Here is a 15,730-nt window from a genome sequence, read left to right as displayed (position 1 = left end):
AGTCTCCCATGTCAATGACCAGAGTGCCATTCACCTCACCACGACTTGATCCGTCTGATAGCTGGTTGGCTCCATAAAAGACTTCACTGCCCAAACATTCGTCCGTGTATGCCGTTCCTGCAGCGGTCCGTATGTCATTAACCTGGAATTGAGTAAAGTGGTTATTCGTCAGCTTTCCGCGGGCAGTCAAGGGATAACTATTGGCTCACTGTGTATCGCGGATACTTGAGCGCTGCCTGCATGAACGGGCGAACAAGTCGTCCGCTGGAATCACGTTCTTGACTGGAGACACCTCGTTCACTTTCCATCTTCGTCACCCACTCTGCATCGAGGCAGGTACCCAGCAATCTGTTGGGTCCAACCGGGTATTTTCCTGCGATAGTCTCATCAGTGCAGCACAGGATGAAGGTGGCAGCAAAGACAAACAGCAGCGACATCATTGGAGCACCACGAGCAGCGATTTGATCCGTGAAACCCTCGAAGAAGAGGCTGCTTTGAAACGACAGTGATCACACACACCAGCGGTGAGTCACCACCACTTGAGTCAAGCAGTTGGGTAATTTTTAGACGCTGCTCTGGTTCTAACGCTCGTTCTCCGGAAATGTTACTTGTTTGGTTTGCTACAAGGATCAAGTCTGAGTACAGGATCACGACATTCAATTACCTCTTGTATTCCTCCGACACAAGCTTCGCAATCGTCGTCAGCTGCATGTTACTGGTTCCTTCGTAGATAGCTCCGATCTTTGCGTCACGATAGAATTTCTCCGCAAGCAAGTACTTGGTAAAGCCAATGCCTCCAAGCAGCTCGATGCACTTGGATGCCGTCTTCTCTGCCACACGCGAGGCATGAAGCTTCGCCATAGCAGCCTGTTTGACGAACGGTTGGCCAGCATCCTTGAGACGCGCTGCGTTATACACCAACAAACGCGCCGTCTCGATATCGAGCGCTGCCTCCGCATATTGGTGCTGCATCGCCTGGAACTCTCCGATGGGAGAGCCGAACTGTTGGCGCTCGAACAAGTACGGCAACGTCTGGTCGTAGACTCCCTGAGCCAGTCCCAGCATCTGCGACGCAATGCCAATGCGTCCTTCATTCAACGTGCTGATTGCGATCTTGTATCCCTTGCCCAGCTCTCCCAGAATGTTCTCCTTCGGGACCTTCACATCCGTCAGTGTGACGGGACATGTCGACGATGCGCGGATGCCGAGCTTCTCTTCGGGCTTACCGATCTCCAGTCCTTCCATGTCTCGGTCCACGATAAAGCACGTGATACCCTTGTAGCCCTTGGACGGGTCCACATTGGCGAACACCAAGTACACGCCAGAGTACTCGGCGTTGGAGATCCACATCTTCTGACCAGTGATGGAGTAGTAGCTCCCGTCCGGCGAGGCCTCCGCCCGTGTCTTCAGCGCGAACGCGTCACTACCTGATCCAGCCTCTGACAAACAGAAACTGCCGATCTACAACACCGTACAATATTAGTATTATCACAATATTTCCAAATATTGATGCACGCACCATGTCCGCGCTGAGTCTCGGCAGGTACTTTTCTTTCTGCTCGTCCGTGCCGTGCACCTGCAACACAATGGTCAGCTACAGAATTTAGAATACCAATCGTACTCTTCACTCACCAGGAAGACGTTGTTCACAACTGTGTTCTGTAGATCCACGAGCAGTCCCACGACGGGATCCACTTTGGACAGCTCCTCAATAGTCAAGCAGAGGTTCATGAACGAGGCCTCGCTACCTCCGTAGTCTGCTGGGATCTCTACCGACAGCAGTCCATTCTCGAATAGTCCTCGTGTGATAGCATGGTCCATCTCCCCCGCTGTGTCCATGGCGCGGACATTCGGAGCTACCACGTCAGCCGCGAACCGGGCGACTGTGTCCTTGAACATGGTTTCCTCCTCGGATAGCTGAGTGAGGGGAGCGAATGAGGACTCGAGGCGGCATCCCAGTGCAGAAGGGCGACGCAGAGATCGCGTAAGGCGGCGAGTAGCGGACAGCATGGCAATTGGCTTGAGCTGGACGTGGCAGATTCAAGAGTGACGGTCGTTTTTCAGAGGTAACTTGAAGTTGACGAACAAAGTCGTCTAACGATTTTGATAGGATGCACCAATCAGGATCAGCTGATTGAAGTTACCTCTTTATAGTGACATCTGATTAATTCCAAGTTGGTCACTATTCCAAGGGTGAAGCAGCAGATCAGATTCTGATCCTGCACGCGTGTCAGTCCAAGAGCAGCAATCTAGAGGTCGGACCGTTCGCGTCGCCGCCAGCTACGTCTTCTACGTAGCTTTCTGGTGCTGTACTCCGCTCTCTCCTCCTTTCCGGCGCATCCGTCACTCTATCCACGCTCTCCGCTTCTTTAAACTCCACCCACAGCCTGCGCCATGCACGAGAAGACGCAGGTTGACATTGAGTTCGGCATGTCGGACACTGCGCCGCTGCACAGTGAACCAGACCTCGAAGAAATGGGGTCGGGGGCTTCCGCTGCTTTGGCATACGCCCGCACCCTGGACCTACAGCCTCCGCTTATCGGGATATCGGCGATAGGAGCGCTGCTGATGCTATTCGGTGGGACTTTCCGCCCCATCTTCCTAGTCTTCACTCTCTGCGGCTACGGCGCCGTGTTCGCGCTCTACTTGTCACACTGGGTGCTGTCCAAGGACTCTGGAACGATCGAGATGAAGGAGGTGGCAACTCCCATCCGTCAGGGAGCCGAGGGTTTCCTCAAGATTCAGTACACGGCCATCGCCCGCATCGCTGTAGCCATCGCAGGCTTGATCTTCTTCAGTTACGCACTCAGACCCAGCAGCACGTTGGGCAGCTCGGGCGTGGAGAAGCTCGGCAACTTCACTCTCGGTCTGGTATCTTCTGTGGCTTTCCTCATTGGCGCCGTATGCTCCGCCGCGGCAGGATACGTGAGCATGTGGGTTTCGGCCAGGTCCAACGTCCGTGTGGCTAGTGCCGCTCGAGGATCTTATGGAGAAGCGCTGCTGGTCTGCTTCAGGGGTGGAGCTTTCTCGGCTGTGCTGGATATCACGCTCTGTGTGGGCGGAGTCAGCACGCTGTATGTGATGCTGTACATTCTATTCGGATCTGTGCTGCGCCCCACGGAGATCCCGTTGCTGATGGTCGGCTATGGATTCGGAGCGTCCTTTGTGGCTCTGTTCATGCAGCTGGGTGGCGGTATCTACACTAAAGCAGCAGATGTGGGAGCTGATCTGGTGGGCAAAGTGGAAGTGGGGATCCCAGAGGACGATCCACGTAACCCTGCGGTCATAGCAGACTTGGTGGGGGATATGGTTGGTGACTGTGTTGGCAGCAGTGCTGATGTGTTCGAGTCAGTGGCTGCAGAGATCATTGGAGCGATGATTTTGGGTGGAACTTTGGCGCGCGAGGCTCAACTGCCGTATCCGGTGGCCTTTGTGTTCTTCCCGGTGGTCGTACACGCCTTTGATATTGCGGTGAGCAGTGCTGGGATCTTCATGGTGCGAGCTCCTTCCGACGTCGAAGCTTCTCGTCCCGATCACAACCCCATGGCCACGCTACAGATGGGCTACAACGTGTCGCTCTCGTTGGCGCTGGTTGGTTTTGCCTTCACCACTCGTTGGCTGCTGTACACGCCCGAACATCCCTCAGCATGGATGAACTTTTTCCTCTGCGGTGTAGTGGGGATGCTCACAGCCTACGTGTTTGTTAAGTCGACGCAGTACTACACAGACTACGCTCATCCACCTGTGCGCAGTATTGCGAAGGCCAGCACTACGGGTCACGGAACCAATATCATTACCGGCGTGGCTGTGGGCATGAAATCTACCGTTGTACCGACGCTGATGGTGAGTTTCGCCGTGATCTCGGCCTACCACTTGGGTGCCAGATCTGGCATTGGGGGAGTGGGGAACCGCCACGCTGGACTCTTTGGAACGGCCGTGGCGACTATGGGGATGCTATCCTCTGCAGTGTTTGTGCTGGCGATGAACAACTACGGCCCAATCGCAGACAATGCTGGAGGTATCGCCGAGATGAGTCGTCAACCAGACTACGTGCGTGATGCTACGGACAAGCTGGATGCTGCAGGCAACGTGACCAAGGCTATTACTAAAGGCTACTCGATCGGCTCGGCTGCTCTGGCTTGCTTCGTGCTGTTCGGCGCTTTCATGGACGAGTTCTCCGAGTTCGCTGGTCGCGAGTTCAAGACGGTGGATATTGCAACGGTGGAGGTTCTGGTCGGTGGTCTGCTGGGTACAATGATGGTCTTCTTCTTCACGGGGCTTGCCGTTGCTGCAGTGGGCGAGACGGCCGGTGAGGTTGTCAACGAAGTGCGCCACCAGTTCAAGATCTACCCGGGTATTATGGAGTACAAGGAGAAACCCGACTACCGCACGTGTGTTGCGCTAGTCACAAAGGCTGCGTTGAAGCAGATGCGCTTCCCAGGTCTGTTGGCTGTGTTGATGCCAGTCTCTGTCGGTGTTGTCTTCCGTGTGGTACGTTTTGCTGTCATGAATGTCTGTTGGTAGTCACAGTGTTTAATTGCTGACGACTACGTCTTCAATTTTTTAGATTGGTGAGTACCAAGGCAAGCCGCTGTTGGGGGCTGAGGTGTTAGCTGGCTACCTCATGTTCGGCACCGTGACGGGCATCATGATGGCTCTGTTCCTAGACAACGTGGGCGGTGCGTGGGATAACGCCAAGAAATACGTCGAGTTGGGCAACTTCGGGGGCAAAGGTAGCGAGGCGCACAAGGCTGCTGTCACTGGCGACACGGTGGGCGATCCGTTCAAGGACACGGCTGGGCCAGCGCTGCACGTGGTCATCAAGCTGTTGTCCACGACGGTGCTGGTGTTCGGTCCCTTGTTCGTGTCGCGTCAATAGGTGACATTGTACACTTTTGTGGCGCCATTTTACGAACATGATGACTTTAGCCTTAATGGAATACAAAAGAAAGTATGGCGAGCTTATCTCTTGCAGTATGGTTACGTGTAACATTGATATCAGCTCTAACTACTCGATATTGAGAGCGGGAGCACCGGGTTGTCAAGCTCTTGAAGAGATTCCTCGCGTAGGAAGGCCTCATTATCCAATGACGTCGCTACTGGCTCTGGCGGTACTCGAGCACGTAAGTCTGCTTGAAACCTTCGAGCAACAATTTGAGCTAGCTCACGCAGATCTCCATCCCGTGGCACTTTCAATACTCGAATGACGTGGTGGATCCCAGTGAAGAGCTCCAAGCTGAGATAAAGTGCCACTCGGAGGCACTGAGCTCGTGGCCTTGGGGGATCAGTGCTGGACGGAAGAAGTGGACTAAGTGCCATAACGTAGATCATAAATACTGTTTTCTCCATTGTGCTGGCCTGTCAAGAAGGATACAGCAACTCTCAGAACTACACGTATTCATGAACGACTGACGCTGCTGAGCTTACCCGAACGAGTCGCAAGTCATAGTCGATGAGGTTGTACTGTCGAAGTGGCTTGAATGTCTCCAAAAATCCTCCTAGAAAGCGCTCAACGTCGAAAAGATGCTGGCAAATACACTGAAGCGGTTTATAGTTCGACAAAGACTTGAGTTATGGGAGTTTCAAGAGCACCCACTCTACCGAAATTTCTGTCGTGAATGGTCCGTCCGAAGCTGAAGAGTGCGGCCGGGACTCCTTCGATTTCCGGAACTTAAGTGGGAAAACTGGCGGGTAATACCAAGCATCTACAAGGTAGAGTTTAGTCACATGGCGTCGCTTGTGGTCGTGCAGGGCGTACTTTGAGGGAAATGTGAGATCCCTAGACCTCTCGGAGGCGTTGACAGCTCTGCTTCTCTCCGTTTCCGGGCGTGAAAAACGAGAACATGCACCGCTGTCCCGGCATTAATGAGCAAGTGATACACACGCATTCTCTTATTCACAAGCTGCAACAGCTGCCACTTCTCCATTTTCTGCGAGTTGACGTGCTGACCAAACTCGAAGCTTAAGCTCGTCACCGCAGCAGCGATCCCTCCACCATCAAACATCGGAGACGGAGCCACTACGACGCGACAAAGTCGAGAAGTCTCTCGATCTTCCGTCAAGCCTTCGGCCGTGACAGCGAGTATCAAACTATCGTCCACGCTCTGCCACACCTCCAAGAGGGTGCTCACGCCATAGGGATAAGCTGAAGCCCCAGCTTCTACTCGAAGGCTGAACACAATTTGAGGAGCTTCTCTGTTCTCACTCCAAGCGTAAAAGTCTCGGAGCTTAACGCGTCTCCACTGCACTTCATAGTACTCGTCTAAGCTGATGCAGTATACTGGTAAATCACTTCGACTTAGTGCTGTAAACATCTCATGGGGTGAATCACTATCATACCGAGGAAGTTCCCGTCGCCGGAAAACCCTAAGAGGACGCCCCCTTCTTCATGGCGAAGCACCTGCCGTAAGCTGAGGGAATGGCGGGGTAGACATAGCTTACAGGTCGGTCGTCCAGCCACTTCTCGCTGTATTAGAGCCCTGCAGACATTCCGACGAGCTCCACCAGGTCGCATCGTTAACTGTAATAAGTAAAATAAAAGAACCAGATGGCTACATCTCGGTGATCGACAGGTTCAATTACCGGGTATAGTAACGTGAAAAGACTATTCGTACATGCAATTCCGCTGGAGCGAACTGCCTCACCCATTTGGCTTCAGCAATGCCGTCACCCAGCGAGATTGTGCCCATGGAGATGACGACGGGTCTTCCAGTAGCGAAGCAACACTCGAAAGCCCAACTGAACACCAAGAATGACCTAAATACGAAGGACCAAATTGCAGAGTCCAAAGCTCCAGTACGGAACCGCCGTCGTCGAAATGCTGTATTTGAGAAGAGGGTGAGCTTTTGAGCTGTCCTTCTAAGTGTAGATTCTTTCTTCGATACTGACTTCCCCAGTTCTGAATGATAGAGACTTGGTGCAGACTTTGCCTTCTTCAATCTGTTCTCTAGAGACCATTGGCTTCGACGGCGAGTGATTCTGCTTGTATCCCATCGGTTCTTTGATCGTTTCATCGTTCTCGCCATCGTGCTCAACTCGATTATCCTAGCGCTCTCGGACTTCTCAGTCGTCGACAAGAATTTGAATCCGGCAAGCCCAGGATTCACGTATCGCGACGGCTCTGTCGTCCCAGCCACTTCATTTCTAAACGAAATCGTAAATCTCTCCGAGATCCCGTTTACCTCTATTTTCATAGCCGAATGTTTGCTGAGTCGCCATGGGCTTCGCTAGAAACAAAGGCGCTTACATGCGGGATTCCTGGAACGCCCTCGACTTCGCAGTCGTCATAGCAAGGTAGTTTTTTCCAGTCTCCGTCTGCATTTTTTTTTCTCCGTGCTCAAACATCTAAAAATTTCTTTATTTTTTTGCTTAGCCTGGTTGCAATTTTGCCAACAATCCCGAATGTTTCTGCGATTCGAACGGTCCGAGTGCTGCGCCCAATGCGGTCGCTGTCCATGATCCCCGGTATACGACTGATCATCTCAGCACTACTGAAAGCCCTCCCTGCACTTGGCAACGTAGTCGTTCTCCAAGTATTCCTCTTTTTCATGTTTTCCATCCTTGAAAACCAGCTATTTGGCGGTGATATGACCCGACGATGTCGGCTGACTGAGTTCCCAGTGCGATTACCAGTGGACGATCTCAATCCGCACGGCACTTGGCCTGTTTCAAGCGATTATCTGTCAGCAGTACGCGCCAACCCTGAGGCTTATCGCTGCCTAGACGAACCACTTCTCGAAGTCGAATCAGGCGATTTTATCAAAGAAACGTCGCCTTGGTACCATGCGCAGCCTTGCTTTTGGCCAGTCAATCCTGACGACACGCAGCTTTGTACTAGACCATCCTACGCAGGAAAATTACCAGTGCGCTGCTGGACAAACTTGTGGAGGGAACTTCGATGTATTTGGCAATCCGCGCTTTCTCATCGAGATCGTAATGGAAGACGCGCTTTACCCAAGATACCCTGGATTATGGGCTTACAACGTCCGATAACTTAGGCCACTCAGCCGTCACGTTTTTCCAAGTCATAACGTCGGAAGGATGGACTAACATCATGTACATGTGCATGGATTCAACGCAACCGGCCATCGCAGTCATCTTTTACCTCGCTTTCGTGGTGTTTGACTCCATCTTCGTCATGAACTTGACACTTGCAGTAATCTCGGAAGAGTTCAACATCGAAGAACCTCCGCGCAGTCCCACAGCTGCATTGAAAAAAACGCCAGAGAAGCAATCGCGTCTCAAACCGCGTATCCCGTTGCTCTACTACATCGCGTCGCACCCGTTGTTCTCTTTCTTTGTCATGTGCGCCATCTTCGCCAACACCGCTGTCCTCTCGATGGACCACTATCCCATGTCGGACACGATGGACGCTGACCTGGAGATCATCAACTTTGCACTCACCTGCGTGTTTGTCGCGGAGATGATAATGAAAGTGGCCGGTCTCGGGATTCACCTCTACACTCGGGATAAGTTCAATCTCTTCGATGCGTTCGTCGTCTTGATGGGGTTGCTGGAAATGGCACTGTCGCCACCTTCGTTCATGTCGGAGAACCAGCCAAAGAAAGGCTCAGTCGCGTCGTTGCGATCGTTTCGACTGCTTCGCGTGTTTAAACTCGCTCGCAACTGGAAGTCACTTCGGGAACTGCTGGAAATGGTGGGGCGTGCTCTTGCCAGTATCGCCAATTTCGGAGTTCTATTGTTCATTTTCATCTACATCTATGCGCTGGTGGGGATGCAGGTACGTGAATGTCATTCCGGAACTCAAAACATTATGGAATTTGCTCACATTTCTACATGTACAAGTTCTTTGGGAATACCATGCGCTTCGACAGCAACGGGTATCCTACTCCGTACAACATATACGACTACTGGTCGGGCACGGTGAGCTCTCTGCACGACAGCTCTTGTTGGATCAAGCTCCGCGTGTACTTAACTACTACCGTTTCGCATGGATTGCTGTAGGTTCCACGACTTCATTTCGACACCTTTCTGTGGTCTGCGATCACAGTTTTCAAGATTATTACCACCGACAACTGGAACGAAGACATGTACAACGTCATTCGCAGCAGCGGCATGTTTGCAGCGCTCTATACAATTTCACTGGTGGGCACTCAATACCCTGCGTGATTGCCATTCACTAACTGTGACGTTTGTAGATCGTCTTTGGAAACTTCATAATGATGAACCTCTTCTTAGCTCTGCTGCTGGACAACTTCAGCTCTGACGATACCGATGAAGAGCAAGCGCAGACGAACGTGCAGAAGCTCGTGCGGAATTTTACGTCCACAAAAATTGCGTCAACCCCATTACCTATTCCAGGGGAGAGACGTCCTGGCCATGATGACCATGATGAAATGGGTAGTAAAGACCATCTACCTGTCAGCGATGCAAATTCTCACGTTGTGGAACCAGACGAATCTACCAATCACTCTACCAGGACCTTCAGTCTCAGCCGTTGTGAAAGCTACTTCTAAGCAGAAAGTGATGGAGTTAAAGCACCTCGACATGAACAGTCCGTCAACACGAGTTATCAGGCAGATTAGCCAGTTTCTCGGGGCAAAGCCTTAACCAGATGAAGTCGCCCCAAAATCTAAGAGCGACTCTGACCAAACCAAGGCTGGAGAAGAATTTGGACATTGTCTGAGCAGCAGTTCGCTTTTTATCTTTCCCAAAGGCAGTCGAGTGCGGAAGTGGACGCTCAAGTTGATCGCTCATCCGTATTTCGACTCGGTGGCTCTGTTTCTCGTCACTGTGTCCAGCATAACATTGGCTGTTGACAATCCTCTGCAGAATCCTGAACCCACGCTAGCGACTGGGCTTAAGCGCTTGGACACACTTTTTGCGGTAATCTTCGCCTGTGAGATGGTCCTTAAGATCGTGGCAATGGGACTTGTACTACACAGAGGATCATATCTGCGCAATGGCTGGAACACGCTCGACTGTGTGATCGTCGTCAGCTCACTCGCAATGCTAGCGGAGTCTTCAAGCAGTCGGCAGTCGTTGAAATCTCTGCGATCTCTGCGTACTTTTCGCACCTTTCGACCTCTGCGAGTGATCAGCCGCAGACCAGGACTCAAACTCGTAGTGAACGCCTTGATCGAAGCCATTCCTGCGGTATCCAACGTTCTGATCATCTGTGCACTCTTCTACCTCATGTTCAGCATCTTCGCGGTCACCTACCTCAAAGGCAGACTAGATTCCTGTAGTGGCGACGTTTTCGACGCACTTTCCGAAGCTCAAGTGGCTTTTCTCGGGAGTCCTAAGCCGTGGTCTCCCCTCTCACTCGACCAGCAGCACTGGTTCACTTACACAAGCTGCATGGGGTTCCCCACTGATTCATTGACATCAAAGTATATCTGTGGGTGCTGGGGTGCTGACTGGAGTCCTGTCGTCCCGCAAGACTTCAACAACGTGGAAAACGCTATGATCACGTTTTTTGAAATGTCCACAACGGAGAACTGGAGTTTACTTATGGTCGCTTGCATCGATGCCACTGACATTGACATGCAGCCGATACGCGACTACAACGTGTGGTGGGCTGGGTTTTTTGTCGTCTTCATGATGTTCGGCAGCTACTTCGTCGTCAACTTGCTCGTCGGTGTTATTATCGATAACTTTAACAGAATGACGGATGCTCTCGACGACTCCTTCATGCTGACATCCGAGCAGAAAAAGTGGATGAGGGGGCAAAAATCAGCAGCCAGGGTTGGTCCTCAACGGGTGTTCGTACCATTCAAGCATCCAGTCCGACGAGCAGCCTTCTTCTTCGTAAGGCACAAACGGTTTGAGTGGTTCATCATGATCTGTATTATCGTCAATATGCTGCTGATGGCTACGCAGTATTACGGACAGTCAACCACACACACAACCATCGTGAATATTCTCAACGAGATCTTCGCCGTAGTATTCACCGGCGAGGCGACATTAAAGATCATCGCGTATGGGGCTGTGTACTTTGACGATAACTGGAACCGCTTCGACTTCTTCGTCGTGCTCGGGACACTCTTAAGCGTCGTGCTTGAGTCGATAACGACCGCACACCTTCGAGTTCTGGCTGTGCTGGCTCGTGTGTTTCGTGTAACTCGTATAGTTCGACTGGTAAAAGCTTCAAAGGGGGTCCAACATATCCTGACTACGCTTTACTTGGCTCTCCCGGGTCTCAGAAACGTGTCGTCGATCCTTCTCCTCTTACTCTTCATCTACACTACTATGGGGGTGCAGATGTTCGCTAAAGTCGGCTTAAACGACAACATCGACGAGCACGCGAATTTGTAAAGCTTTGGCAGAGGATTTCTCTTCATGATACGTGCCGCAACCGGGGAGAGTTGGGATGACTGAATGCACGACTTCGCCTCCAGTCCAGAAGGCTGTGTTGACGATCCTCCGTATGATCCGAACATGTGTGGTTTCAGCGACTCTGTCGACTGTATTCCGCTCAACGGGTGTGGAAATCCCATTGCGTACTTGTTTTTCTGCTCCTTCACGTCACTAGGAACGTACGTTATGCTCAATGTGACAGTGGCGGTGATTCTCGAGAGTTTCTCTGTCTCGAACGAGGACGAGGAACCGCTTTTTGATCCCGAATTGCTGCGTGAATTCCAGAACAAATGGGCCAAAGTGGATCCGAAGGCCAAAGGATTCGTCCCGCTTGTCAGGTTGTATGCTGTCGTCGCAACTCTCGAGCCGCCACTCGTGAAACCCGAAGTTATGAGCGACAAGAACGCGTTTTTACAGTTTATGAGTAAGATGTTGGGGTTCTCAAATTTTGGGTTGGATGTGGTTTCCTAACTTGTTTTATGTTTACAGGTAAGCTACACTTACCCATGTACGAGGGAGATACCGTGTATTTCACTGAAGTTCTGCTCGCTATGACCCGCGAGATGGTGAAAGAGGTGCGTTTATACCTTCACTAATATTGATATCTCGGTACTAATTGCTGTGTCTTTGCGCAGGATGTCGATGATGACCTCGAAGGAATTGGAAACATTAAGCTGCCCTCATACGACACTCCCAGTCACCACCGGCTCGACTACCAGGCGCACGAGTATCTTGCCGTCCGACGTATCCAGCGCTCCGTTGCTCATTGGCTGCAAGTCAAACGCCTACTCGAGAAACGGAGCATGGAGGACTACAAGATCAAGATTAAGAAGCCGGCCACACGTCCTAAAAGGCATCGTGGCTCTCTCGTTGTAATGACTGGATAAGTCATAGAAAGTTTAATCTTCTGCGATGAGATTTTCTGTTGAGCTGGAGCTTGGGCCACGCTGTGTAAAGCTGTTGCGGAGTGATAGACACATGGTCGTGAGTGACGCTAAACTTTGTTGTCGGAATATAAACCGAGCCGTGAGATCCGCCAAAGCGCAATTGGGGAAGATGCACTCGGTCTCCTTCTTGACACTTGGCTCGCACATATTACACGCGATGGAAGACGGTGCTTCCAAGCTGCCACACTTGGCTAAACACGCAGCACAGTACGTGTGACCACAGGGCGCGAGTGTCATGGGCTCAGTGAAAAGCTGCATACACTGAAGACATGTGAAGGTGCTTTCCGATGCATTTTCAGCCTCCAGGAGGGAATTCACAGTCTTCTCCAGCGAGTCTTGTGTCTGACGGAGCAGCTGGATGGCCTCACGAGACAGCACACGTTGCTTGAGCTCGGCCATCTCCAGGATGTGAGCGTCATTGAGCTGCTGCTCTTTTCTCAGATCGTTGTACAGAGCCTCCATCTTGTCGCTTAGCTCCCCGTTTTCGTTTTGCAAGAGCACGAGCTGGTTTTGGAATGACTCGGACTTGTATCTTTCTCGAGACACTGTCTTCTTGTAGCCGACCTCCAGCTCATCTTGAGTTTGTTGCAAGTTCTGAACACTATCTTGAAGCTCATTGCGGCTTTGTTGGAGCTCTTCAAACTCAGCTCGAAGGCTCTCCAGCTCACCGGTGACAGTCCTTAAATGATCTGCTGCTTGAGCGTAAGTCTCGTAATTGATTAGTTCTTCGGTTGTCTGACTACCGGTATCCGTGACCGATTTCTCAAGAACTTGCGAGCCGTTTCTCTGCTCTTGCAACGTGTCGTTCTCCTTCTGCTGCTCTTGTAGCGTATTGTTCTCCTTCTGCTGCTCTTGCAGCGTATTGTTCTCCCTCCGCAGCTCTTCAATAGTTATTACGTGAGCGTTTAACTCAGCCACTAGACGCTGATTGACATCCTTCGCTTCATCCAAAGCTACTCGACCAGCTTCAAGTCGTCCTTCGACCAATCGGAGTTGTTCTTCCAGCGCCTTCTTCTCCTCATTCAACAGTGTCAGCGCTTCGTAAGTTGCGGCCTTTTGACGTGCCATCTGCAAAGCCTGGACGGTGTCGTCTTGGGACAGTTGTTTGATGCCGTGCAGCTCCGTGTTCGCTCTGCGCAATTCTTCTTGCAATGCTGCGTATCGTTGATCTCGCTCATTGACATCGTCCTCCAGGTGCATCACTTTCTGCATTAGAGTCCCGATCTCTTCATCTTTTGCTTGGAACCGGTCGGCAACGCCCTGTAAGCTTGCAACATGCGCCTCTGCCTTTTGGGCTCGTTCTTCTGCCTCTTGTTGTCTCTGAATGCAGAGTTCAAGCTCTTGTCGAGTAGCGCTGAGCATGGACCCAATCTCAGTGATCTCGTTATCCATCGTTCTCTTCACCTGTTATGCAGCAAATTCATTAGCATTAATCATGGTTCGTAGTCGTGGTGGATGTCTACAGTAGATACCTCTACGAACTCCTCGGACATTTTATCCAGCCGAGAGGCATGAGCTTGCACGTCGTTGCAGCGGGTATTTGATGCTTGGAGGTCGGCTCTTAACGTCTTGTTCTCTTGCTGGAGTTTCTTGGTCTCCTTCTCCAGGACGATAACGTTGCCTCTCGCAGTATCGTTTTGCTGAAGACGCTGCTGAAACTCCAGAAGTTTACACACCAGCGCTTCCTTCTCCTGACTTGTCGAGGTCTTTAACTTTGCATGCTCTTCTTGAAGCAGTTTATCGCGCTTTTTCACCGCGTCGAGCTCGCGTTGACATCGCTCCAATGTGTTGCGCAGGTTTTCGACTAACTTGTCGTCTCTCTGGTCGATAAAAGACGTCACATGGGGCACTTAGAAGCGTTAGTAAAGAGAAGAAACCATCCAGGCAAGGCGCGTACATTCAGCCTGTGCACTGTCGAACGCAGTCCAACGATCAGGGTCGACTGGGAGTTGATGGTGCTGTTAGAGCTCTCTGCCTCGGTCAAAAGCTGTGCGTTTTGCTGTCGTGAAGCTTCCAGTTGAAGATTTGCTTCAGTCTGAGCGTCTTCAAGTTGCTCGATCATGGTCAAGAGTTTCTTGTTGTTGTCCGTCATGTGCAGGCACCGATTCTCGAGCGACAACACCTGCAACACGCAACAAAGCAACGTTGTCAGCTGAAGCGCTGTGGTCCTTGGCCTGCGCTAGCCCCACACCTTCCTCTGGTACGACACCTCCATTTGCGTATGCTGTTGCAGAGCTACCGTGGACGCTGACAGCGTCGAGCCATTGTGAATAGGAGGCAGCAATCGTTCGTCACTACTGCGCACAAGTTTCTGCTTCTGAGGCGTTGCAGGTCTCTCTTGTTGCACGCTCTGCACCCCTTGGGTCTCTGCTTTGTATCTACCAGTCAGTGAAATTATCATAACACTGTATTTTATCCCTACCATTAAGTCTGGCGATGGCCTCCGTAAGTTGAGCCACTTCTTGCCTCAACGAAGCTGACAGTTCCTTCTCCCTCTGATTGAAAAGTGTCAGAGCCGATACGTTCTCCTGCAGGGCTGCAATCGTGATATTCGACTCGAGTTGCTCTCGTCGAGGTCGTTGAAAAGTGAACAGTTGCGGGCCCTGGCGATTGGCTCGAGCCCCTGCCTTGCGACCACGCCTTCCATTGCCTCCTTCCTGGTTCGAAGTAGCGACTGTCTTAGGCGCTTCCGCCGGTTTTAGAGCGGAAGTGCGTCGTAAGCGCACAGACGCCACACCCGTGTGTCCAGGCTCTCGCGTCGATGGTGGCGGACCGGGGACCGATGTCATCGCCTGCAAGTAGGTGAGTGGTCGCGTCGACTGGACAAGTTGAAGTGAATTGAAGAGTGTTTGTAAGAGTGATGGTGCAGTCGAAATTGGTTAGTGTCCTGATACATTGCAAGTACATATAGTGATGCAATTCAGTAGCTTAAGCTAAGACTTCTTGGAGCTTTGTCCAAGTTTATTTGGTGTGAGAAAGAACGTAGTGGAAACGTCGACTTCATGGGGAATCTCAGAGATTCAACTTGCAAATCCTCGTGTAGTGCTCGGTCGCTGAACGAGCTCCCTGCAAGGTCCGTTCTCAGCAACATGCCTGGGGCTCACGGTCAGCTCTCAGCTCTCAATTCACAAGACGAATCGAATATGATGCACCTCCGCTGCTTCTTGCTCGTGGTATTATAGCGGCAGAAAATGAAGGGGCTAGTAATCAAATCCCCATGGGGTGCTCAATTTTGATAAAACCAGATATGACATTTAGATATGTGATAAAACCGCCCATTTTGAGTATGATTTTGGTGTTAAAACCGGCTAATTCGCAGTAGTTTTGTCGCTACAGGCTCCCCAAAAAGGTGTCTCCGAGGACCTTTAAACGGGGAAACAGTTGCTATAATGCTGATATTCTATTGGTCAAGAGTGTGGAAAGGGCAAAACAGTTGTACAAACAGGCGTTAAAAATAAAACGTT

At 51.3% G+C, this 15,730-nt stretch overlaps 8 protein-coding genes across 8 annotated transcripts; 4 read left to right on the top strand and 4 right to left on the bottom strand.

Annotated features, from left to right (window-relative positions):
- Nucleotides 1-574: 574 nt before the first annotated feature.
- On the bottom strand, nt 575-2,035 carry PITG_06732 (acyl-CoA dehydrogenase, putative; the record flags this gene model as incomplete). The annotated part of the gene is made up of 3 exons (XM_002904681.1): nt 575-1,461; nt 1,520-1,576; nt 1,633-2,035. 3 exons carry the CDS (start codon nt 2,008-2,010, stop codon nt 661-663), a joined length of 1,236 nt encoding a protein of 411 aa, XP_002904727.1.
- Nucleotides 2,036-2,475: 440 nt separating this feature from the next.
- PITG_06731 (H -translocating Pyrophosphatase (H -PPase) Family) lies at nt 2,476-4,879 on the top strand (the record flags this gene model as incomplete). Its single annotated transcript, XM_002904680.1, has 2 exons — nt 2,476-4,491; nt 4,568-4,879. The coding sequence occupies 2 exons, from the start codon at nt 2,476-2,478 to the stop codon at nt 4,877-4,879; spliced, it is 2,328 nt and encodes a 775-aa protein (XP_002904726.1).
- A 125-nt stretch (nt 4,880-5,004) lies between these two features.
- Nucleotides 5,005-5,319, bottom strand: PITG_06730 (uncharacterized protein; the record flags this gene model as incomplete). Its single annotated transcript, XM_002904679.1, has 1 exon — nt 5,005-5,319. One exon carries the CDS (start codon nt 5,317-5,319, stop codon nt 5,005-5,007), a length of 315 nt encoding a protein of 104 aa, XP_002904725.1.
- An 8-nt stretch (nt 5,320-5,327) lies between these two features.
- On the bottom strand, nt 5,328-6,253 carry PITG_06729 (uncharacterized protein; the record flags this gene model as incomplete). Its single annotated transcript, XM_002904678.1, has 5 exons — nt 5,328-5,358; nt 5,414-5,538; nt 5,602-5,705; nt 5,759-6,190; nt 6,244-6,253. 5 exons carry the CDS (start codon nt 6,251-6,253, stop codon nt 5,328-5,330), a joined length of 702 nt encoding a protein of 233 aa, XP_002904724.1.
- A 963-nt stretch (nt 6,254-7,216) lies between these two features.
- PITG_06728 (Voltage-gated Ion Channel (VIC) Superfamily) lies at nt 7,217-9,180 on the top strand (the record flags this gene model as incomplete). The annotated part of the gene is made up of 7 exons (XM_002904677.1): nt 7,217-7,293; nt 7,373-7,862; nt 7,943-8,155; nt 8,231-8,740; nt 8,806-8,883; nt 8,965-9,077; nt 9,159-9,180. The coding sequence occupies 7 exons, from the start codon at nt 7,217-7,219 to the stop codon at nt 9,178-9,180; spliced, it is 1,503 nt and encodes a 500-aa protein (XP_002904723.1).
- A 684-nt stretch (nt 9,181-9,864) lies between these two features.
- Nucleotides 9,865-11,305, top strand: PITG_06727 (Voltage-gated Ion Channel (VIC) Superfamily; the record flags this gene model as incomplete). Its single annotated transcript, XM_002904676.1, has 2 exons — nt 9,865-11,235; nt 11,291-11,305. 2 exons carry the CDS (start codon nt 9,865-9,867, stop codon nt 11,303-11,305), a joined length of 1,386 nt encoding a protein of 461 aa, XP_002904722.1.
- Nucleotides 11,306-11,340: 35 nt separating this feature from the next.
- On the top strand, nt 11,341-12,206 carry PITG_06726 (Voltage-gated Ion Channel (VIC) Superfamily; the record flags this gene model as incomplete). The annotated part of the gene is made up of 3 exons (XM_002904675.1): nt 11,341-11,743; nt 11,809-11,894; nt 11,955-12,206. The coding sequence occupies 3 exons, from the start codon at nt 11,341-11,343 to the stop codon at nt 12,204-12,206; spliced, it is 741 nt and encodes a 246-aa protein (XP_002904721.1).
- Nucleotides 12,207-12,218: 12 nt separating this feature from the next.
- On the bottom strand, nt 12,219-15,055 carry PITG_06725 (uncharacterized protein; the record flags this gene model as incomplete). Its single annotated transcript, XM_002904674.1, has 7 exons — nt 12,219-13,082; nt 13,164-13,604; nt 13,739-14,086; nt 14,164-14,388; nt 14,458-14,633; nt 14,689-14,869; nt 14,993-15,055. 7 exons carry the CDS (start codon nt 15,053-15,055, stop codon nt 12,219-12,221), a joined length of 2,298 nt encoding a protein of 765 aa, XP_002904720.1.
- Nucleotides 15,056-15,730: the final 675 nt, after the last annotated feature.

This window comes from Phytophthora infestans, genomic scaffold, assembly GCF_000142945.1.
Source record: "Phytophthora infestans T30-4 supercont1.10 genomic scaffold, whole genome shotgun sequence".
Lineage (NCBI taxonomy): Eukaryota > Oomycota > Peronosporomycetes > Peronosporales > Peronosporaceae > Phytophthora > Phytophthora infestans.
Note: the sequence above shows the minus strand (reverse complement) of the source record. Positions and strands in the feature narration are given on the sequence as shown.